The sequence below is a fragment of the Chaetura pelagica genome, unplaced genomic scaffold, assembly GCF_000747805.2.
Source record: "Chaetura pelagica isolate M959 unplaced genomic scaffold, ChaPel_1.0 scaffold300, whole genome shotgun sequence".
Classification (NCBI taxonomy): domain Eukaryota; kingdom Metazoa; phylum Chordata; class Aves; order Apodiformes; family Apodidae; genus Chaetura; species Chaetura pelagica.
In genome coordinates, this window is record NW_009951945.1 from 2,352,379 (window position 1) to 2,360,195 (window position 7,817).

The 7,817-nt window shown below is 55.3% G+C and overlaps 1 protein-coding gene across 1 annotated transcript; it reads left to right on the forward strand.

Annotated features, from left to right (window-relative positions):
• Positions 1–330: 330 nt before the first annotated feature.
• Positions 331–3,661, forward strand: LOC104388177 (putative methyltransferase DDB_G0268948). The gene is made up of 6 exons (XM_009997007.1): positions 331–441; positions 719–879; positions 1,152–1,365; positions 1,994–2,094; positions 2,858–2,995; positions 3,571–3,661. Exons 1-6 carry the CDS (start codon positions 331–333, stop codon positions 3,659–3,661), a joined length of 816 nt encoding a protein of 271 aa, XP_009995309.1.
• Positions 3,662–7,817: the final 4,156 nt, after the last annotated feature.

The following is a 7,817-nucleotide window of genomic DNA, read 5'->3' on the forward strand; positions in this document are numbered from 1 at the left end:
GCTGTAATAGTGGTTTATTTGAGAAGACTCCCAGGTGGGTGGGGAAGGCAAAGGAGTAAGGAGGGGAAGGGTTTAAAGGCTGATAAAGCTTTTCCTCATGAGACACTGCTGGCTTGGTTTTGTGATCAGCTTGTATGTGTGAGAGGGATGCTTGGGGAGCAGGTCCCTGCTCCCTGGCTGGAGCCTCGTGGGCAAAGTCTTCCCTGGGCCCCTGCCAGCAGCTGGAGACTTTAGCACCAGCAGCCACAGGCTGAAGTTTGCAGAAGCAGTTTGTTCCTGTCGTGACTCACCTGGCTCTCTGCTTCCTCCCAGGCGTTGGGTCACCCAAGCATGGCCACCCAGATGTTTGAGGGGAGAGGGCATGCAGCTGTCTACCAGAAATACAGGTTTGCACCTGGAGAAGAGCTGCAGAGAGCCATCCTGACCTACCTGCAGGAGAAGGTGAGTGGGGTTATGGCCGGGCTGTAGAGGGAGAACAAGGCAGCAGCACCCGTTTGCTCGTGGGCAGCAGTGTTTAGCTGCTGGGAGTGTCACCTTGGTTGGTGCTGCCCTATTAATAAATGAACAGGGCTCAGGGCAATATATGCACACAGAAGGGCCTTCCTCTGGGTCGTGTCATACTGAGGCCATCCTGGTGTGGCTGCTGGGGGAAGCAGTGGGGTGAAATCACCAATGGCTCGGCTCCCCCTTTTGAGATGCATCCACTTCTCCCCCACAGAGAGCAAGCTCTCCTGAGCTGGTGGTGGATGTTGGCTGTGGGACTGGACAAGGCACCCGCTTCCTTGCAGAGCACTTCAAGAAGGTGGTGGGAACAGACATCAGTGAAGCACAGATCCAGGAGGCCAGGGACACCTCCCCCTCTCCCGGCGTCTCCTACCTGTGAGTGTTGGGGAAGAAAGCTCAGCAGGAGGCAGAATTTGAGTGTGTTTGCCCAAGTATGGCTGTGGGAACAGCCAGCTAGCACCAAAGTAAATCCCATTTGCTGGAATTTCAGGTGTGAATGGGCATTATCAGAGACCTCCTGTAGCTGTGGTCTTGCCTCCCAAGCAGTCATCACTGACTCTGAGAAATACCCACTGACTTCACGTCCCCTTCTCTCCCTCCCATATTCCCTGCTGCCTTTTTTCCTTGTCCCCCCCACCCCCCTCCAGCGTGTGCCCTGCAGAGGAGCTGCCTTTTGAGGATGCTTCTGTGGGCCTCCTGGCTGCCTTCACAGCTGCCCACTGGTTTGATCTGGAGAAGTTCATGAGAGAAGTGAAGCGGGTGGTGAAGCCGGGGGGTTGCGTGGCCATCAGCACCTACACCCTGGACATGAGCCTGCGCCATGGAGACTGCTCTGAGAAGCTGACCAGGATCTACAGGGAGGTGAGGGGATGAAGCATGAGCCTCTGTGTGCAGGGGGGAAGCTGTGCTTGGATACAGGGAGTACAGCTTGGAGGACTTCTACTGGGAGACGGGGCAGCGGGGTGGTTAAATAGAGACGTTGAGGTGGGGTTTAGTGGCTCCTGTGCAGTGAGAAGAGGGACAGTGCAGTGACATTGGGACTCGTGGCAGAAGAGCAGACTGGTGTGGAGAGTGGGGGCTGTGGAGCAGATCTGGGGGGGGCTGTGGAGCAGATCTGGGGGGGCTGGAATGGCAGAGACTTCTACTGTCGCTGATCCAGTGAAGGGAATGGGAAATAGAAGCTGGAAACAGGTTTTGTTTTCTTAGTGATGTCTCTTGACCAAGTGTTTTAGCAGCTTGTAATAGAAAGTCTCCATTTAGTTACAGGAGTGTAGAGAGGAGGATAGGACCCTTGTCTCTGTAATAAAACAAAATACTTGAATTCTTGACGCTGAGCAAGATTTCTGTGGATTTTAATATAAGAATTACTTTTAAAAAAACAACCCATGTATGAATGCATCAGATATAAGATCAAGCAAGCTCGAGTTTAGTGGAAAAGGAGAGCTTCAAGTTAGTGCTGTGTTTGTTTTTTAATCTGCTGCCTTTACAGGCCTGGGACCAGCTTTCCAAATACTCCCACAGTAAAGTGAAGTCTGTCTTGGAGGACTACAAAGAGATTTTTGAGGCCTTGCCGTTTTCAGACAAGAAGAGGTGAGCAGAAACTCCTTGGTGCAGCACTGGGAGGAGATAGAGGTGGTGGCCCAGCTCCTCTGCAGGGCTACCTGGCCACTGGCCCAGTGAGGACATGGGGGAGCTGGTTTTGCTGGAGCAGTTAGCTCCTGGCTCTCAGCAAATGCCTTTGCTTGGTGGCAGAGCCACGTGGCTGAGTTTCCAGACCCCTTGGATTTCATGCAGCTCCAGCCAGCATGGCCTAAGGGCTGCAAAGATCTCTCATGCTCAAGGCAAAACTGGGTTAGATTTTTTTTTTTTTTGGTTGGTAGTTTTATGATCATTTGAGGCCTCTGGGCAGATCACTTAGTGCATAAAGTGGGGGAAAAACAGGAAGAGAGAGAGAACCTGTCCAGATCTCCAGGAAGCCAGTGCCTGCCTCCTCACCAAGGCATGGGCAGGGGCTAACTCTGCAGGCAAGCAGGGTGCTTTGGCAGTGGTGTTGCAGAGATGTTGGGGTCCTGGCTGCTGGAGGGGAATGGGCTCTGCAGGCAGGCCTGTGCTGGAAGGGCTGTTAAAATCACAGATGATGTTAGATGGCCCCCTGGGACCATCTCTGCTTACCCAGTAGTGCATCAGTTAGATTTCCTGACCCACCAAATGCAATAATCTGATTATATTTCCATCTCTCAGGCCTTCAATAACATCAGAATTTTTATTCACCATCACCTCTATCTTCTGTTATCCTTTTTCTACTGCCTTTGAGAGTTAACTTGCCACTGCTTCTTTCTTCCCTGTCTCCTAGAATCACAGATATCTATGACAACATTCCCATGACAGTTGCTGGTGTGGTTGGTTACCTGGAGTCTGTCTCTCCATATCAAGTCTTTTTGAAGAGTGACCCTGAAGCTGCCAAATCCCTCCTCCAAGACACTGAAAAGAGGTAAGAAAACAGCCTGGGGAAAGGAGCAGGACATGGAAGGTCCCTTTTCTGCAGTGAATGAAGAGTGAGGTGGTGGGGTCCCCTTCAGAGCCAGCAGTGATGCACTCCCTCCTTCCCCCAGGTGTGGCTGGGCACCTGTCAGAGGTTGAACAGCAGAGCTTTAGCTGCTCACAGCACAAATGACCTCGACTTTAGTCAGTTAAAGTGTAAGTCCATGCAGCTGTATGGTCTCCTTGCATCCATGGAAGTCTCCCTGTCAGAGGTCTCCTCAGTTCCTCTGCCTTGCTCTTGATTAGCAGAGGGGAGGGAAAACATGGGCAGCTGCATCTTAACTGATGTGTGGCAGGTGTCTGCAAAGTGGGGGAGGGAAGAGTAGGCATCCACCAGCCTCCAGTTTCTTCACTGACCAGAAGAACCCCTTGTGCATGTGGATGCATTGCTGCCTCCTGCATCTGCCATCAAGACCTTGGTGCTTTGGGTGGAAGAGACCTGTCTCAGGTTGTGGATGTCCCCTCACGTGGGTGGAAGCTGGCTGGGCAGATCAAGACCTCCTTTTTGTTCACTTCTTATTTCAGAATGCTGGAGACAATGGGAGTTTCTTCTTGTGAAACCCCAGTGGAGTTCTGGGTGAGGCATGTCCTTGTGCTGGGCTGTAAGGGGCTGTGAGTGGAAGCCCTTCTTTCTCCTGGTGCTGGAAGAGGAGGAGAAAGTGGTTCACCTCCTGGTTACCCCACATGTAACTGCTCTTCTTGGGAAGATTGGTGCTGATTTGGGTGATTAAAGTTTTGGATTTATGTTTGGGTGGTTGTTTTTTTTTTTTTGGTGGAAAGTAGGCAGGGGTTCATGCCTGATCTTGAGTTACTGTCAACAACTGGTCCCCCAGTCTGCCCAGCACTGTGCCTGCAGCACTGGAAGGGCCCAGTTTCAAACTGGTAGTGGTTGGATGGCGTGTGGGGATGAGAATCACAGGAACAGCTGAGAAACTTGCTGCCTTCCTTAATAACAATAATTAAAAAAAAAACCTGAGAAAGTTGCTTGTGGGTCCTCTTTTGGTTTGAGAGGCTGCAGAGCCCCTGCTGAGGTGGGAATAATTACACATCATGGACATTGGCCTCTCTTTTATGGAGTCAGTGGGTTTTAGGTGGAAAGGGCTGTTTCCCCCTTGCCCTGTCCAGGCTCAGCTGGGAGCTGTGTGTTCTTTGGAGGCTGAGCTGTTCTTGGCCACTGTGTGGCACCTGTGTATCAGCAGCTTATCTACCTCAGGTTTGTCTTGTGCCTTCCTGACCTATTGAAGGTGTTTCTCCTGGGCTTCTTTCCATTGGGGTCACTGAGTCCTGGCTCAGCTTGCCCTAGGGTGAGGAGAAAGGCTCTGATCCTGCTGGTCACTCCCAGGATGGTGGTGGGCTCTCAGAACAGCTATGGGGAGGAAAGCCCAGGGCTGATGTGAGGCTGGTCTCTGTATCTATGTCCAAGTGTTGGGGAAGACCTCATCAAGTGGTGATGCTGGGTCCTGATGAAGGTCAGTGGTGAAGGGGCTGCACCAGGCACACTTTGTTGGGTGAGCATCACCCATCAGAACTTCTCCTGCTGGGTGGGGACAGGACTGGTGGCTGATCATCACCTGGAGAAGCACAGGGGATCTCTCCATGCCTGGAATGTCGTGGGAATGACACAGCTACTGGGACATGGGTGGCATGTACAGCTGCCTGGGCTGGGGAAGCCCCAGCTTGGCTGGCAGGGTTTGCCCTGGTGAGGGACATCCCTGCAGCAGTGCCCGGGGCAGGGAAATGTCCCCAGGGAAGGGACACCTTAAAATGGTTTGTTTGCTCACTAATTAAGTCGCAATTAACAGGCCTGCCCTCCCCCAGGGCCAATAGGACACCCGGTGCATCCTGCAGGAGGGTGCAGCAGGTGACTGGGCGTGATGTAACACTGGGGATTGCATCACCAGCAGGCTCAGACGTGGTGCCAGCAGCACAGGGTGACACAAACCAGCCTGGCATCCTTGCAGCTACTGCAGATGGCACATGCCAGGAGGTGGTGAAGGGCTGTGGGGGCACAGAGCAGGGCTGCCAGTGCAGTGCCAGTGTGGGGGGGGGTGGGTCCAGTGATGGCCACCAAGCAGAGGGCACCTACCCTGGTGCAGCTGAGCCCTGGGCAGGGCACATGACCAGGTTATCTGCTTTTTTGTTTGGTTTTTTTTTTTAAAGCTGCCTTTCTTTTCCAAGAGCAGCAGCTGGAGCACGAGCAGGTGAGCTGACCAGCTCCAAAAGGAGTTGGGAAGGAGTGATGTGGGCTCGGTTTTGCCACCCTGCTCCACCAGCATGGCTTGCAGCCAAGGCTTTCCCATGCTGGCAGCAGCTGATGAATCACAGGGTGATGACCTCACTTGGGCCCAGCCCTGCCCATAGCTCTGCCTATTTTCGCTTTCCTTCTCAAACCCGGGACCTTCCCTGCACCCAGGATTTCTTGCTCCAAGCAAGTTCAAGTGGCTCCTGGAATGCTGAGCTGTGTGAACCCAAGGAGGAGACCCCATCATCTCCATCTGTGCTGCTCTTTCACCGTGGTGCTGCCTGTAGTCAGGGCTGGGACCTCCTGGGGCGACGGCTGCTGCGGGTCCCTGACACCCTGCAGACCCTGTTGGGCACAGCACGGTGTCCCCAGCCTGGGCTGACTTTCTGCTGTGGTGGCAGGAGCTGGCACTAGTGTGGAGCTGTGCCAAGTGCAGCCAGGCTCCCCTGGCCAGGTTGGGGACCAGGCTGTGGCAGCCCACAGTGGCACTGGGTGAGACACTTGCTGGTGTGGGGATGCTGGGGATGATGAGACCACGTCGTGTCGGGGAAAGATTTGGCTGCTGCTCAACCAGTCACCCGTGGGCTCAGCTGTGGCTGATGGTGCCTCACTCACCAACACCTGAGAGCAAGGGGGCCAGGAGATCTTGAGCTCTTCATTGCAGCTGCCCCCAGGCACTGGGGAGGCTGCACTCTGGTTTGAAACCGGGTGGTTTCGCTTTTCCTTTGGTGCCTCCGGATCTCCCAGTGCCTGTGGGAAGAGATGAGGTTTTTGCTTTGCTTCACCAAGCAAAAGTGACATCCGGGGGCTAAAAGCCACAGCAACAGGGAAGAGGAGCCGAAGAAGCTGGGTCCTGCAGGGTTGTGAGATCTAGGACCCAAGGGTGTCTCCAGTGTTGTCCTTGGTGGGGCCCGTGGCACAGGGCAGCAGTTCATGGTCAATGTGTGTGTGTGCCAGAGCAATCTTCCAGCCCTGCTCTGGGTCTGTGGAGCTGTAGAGAAGGCCATCCCAGTCCAGCAGGCACTGGACATCACCACCTCAGTGCTGGACATCACTGGGAGCTGGGGACCTTGCTCCAGCCCCACAGGTGGCTGCTGGAGATGTCAACCTGGGTGCCAAAATGCCCCAGCATGTTCCTTGGCTGGGAGGAGGAAACCCCACAGTGCTTGTCCCATGAACCAGCTGGGCTTCCACGTGGGACCTGAAGATCTCCAGCCACTCCACTGTGACCCAGAGAGTTCCAGGCAGGGCCAGGACCCCTGTTCCCTCTCCTTCCTCGCTGAGGAGCACTTTTGTTTCTTGACCGTGAGCCAGAAATGTGCCCTGGTGCAAGGAAGGTGAATGGTGTCTGAGGCTGCAACAGGAGGAGTGTTTCTAGCAGGTCAGCAGGGGTGATCCATCTGCTATACCCAGCACTGGTGGGGCCACTCCTGGAGTACTAGGTCCAGCTCTGGGCTCCTTGGTGCAGGAGACATGGAGACACTGCCAAGAGCTATGAAGATGAAGAAGGGTCTAAGAGCATCACTCCTACAAGGAAAGGCTGAGAGAGCTGGGACTGTTGAGCCTGGAGAAGGCTCAGGGGCTCTTGGTGGTGCCTGCTGGTGGGTCAGCCAACCATGAGCACAACCTGAAACACCTCCAAGTCCATCTGACTGCAAGAAAACACTCTTCAGCTGTGAGGGTGGCCAGACAGTGGCACAGGTTGATCTCCATCCTTGGACACGCTCAGAACTGACACAGTTCCAGCTGTCGAGGGATGTCAGCACAGGATGTTTGCCTATTTCCAGGCTGAACAGGGAGGAAACCCCACCTGGCTGCTGGGGGTGGCAGGTACCTCTGTGGATAACCACAAGGTGCTGCCCTGCTGGGCACCGACACCCACCTGCTGCTTTTGCCCCCCTCCCCGCCACGGCGCTTTCCTTGGGGAAACTGAGGCACGAACAGCAGCGGCTTAAGAGGCACCGAAACCTGCCCGACCCCCCCATCCCCATCCCCGCGGGGGTCTCTGGTCTCCCTGGGCAGGGACCCGAGCACCCCCCGCACGGCTGGGCAGCGGGAGCGGGTAGCAGTGCCCAGGCTGCCCGCACCTGGAGGCAGCGGGATTCCCTCCGGCTCCGCTTTCCCTTTCCTTTTTCCCCCCTTCGCGCAGCCGCGGATTTTCCTGCCAACCTGAAAGCGCAAAACGTGCCGGGCGGGCGGTATATATAAAAAAACAAAGCCGTGGAGATGGAGCAGCCGCGGCGAGAGAGGCAAAAACATCTCCCCGGGACCGAGGAGCAGCTCCTGTCACCGAACCTGTCGCCCTGTCCTCACGCCGCCGACCATCCCGATTCGTCCCTTCCACCCTCGTCGTGACCATCTCGTCTCGTCGACCAAATGCAGCACGTCGGGCTCCCAGCGCTGCTGGTGCTGGTGCTGGTGGGCAGACTGGTGGCCGCCTTCCCCAGGGATGCCCTGAGGCAGAGCTGCAGCCTCTCCAAGTACCGGTTCCTGCTGCCCCGGGAGCTGAAGGCTGTGCAGGAGATGAAGG

What these genes read in the sequence shown, in the direction of transcription:
- LOC104388177 (XM_009997007.1), top strand. Translation starts at nt 331, where the DNA reads ATGGCCACCCAGATGTTTGAGGGGAGAGGGCATGCAGCTGTCTACCAG. An exon ending in TCTCCCGGCGTCTCCTACCT is followed by an intron (nt 880 to 1,151) that starts GTGAGTGTTGGG and finishes ACCCCCCTCCAG; the next exon opens with CGTGTGCCCTGCAGAGGAGC. An exon ending in TGACCAGGATCTACAGGGAG is followed by an intron (nt 1,366 to 1,993) that starts GTGAGGGGATGA and finishes CTGCCTTTACAG; the next exon opens with GCCTGGGACCAGCTTTCCAA.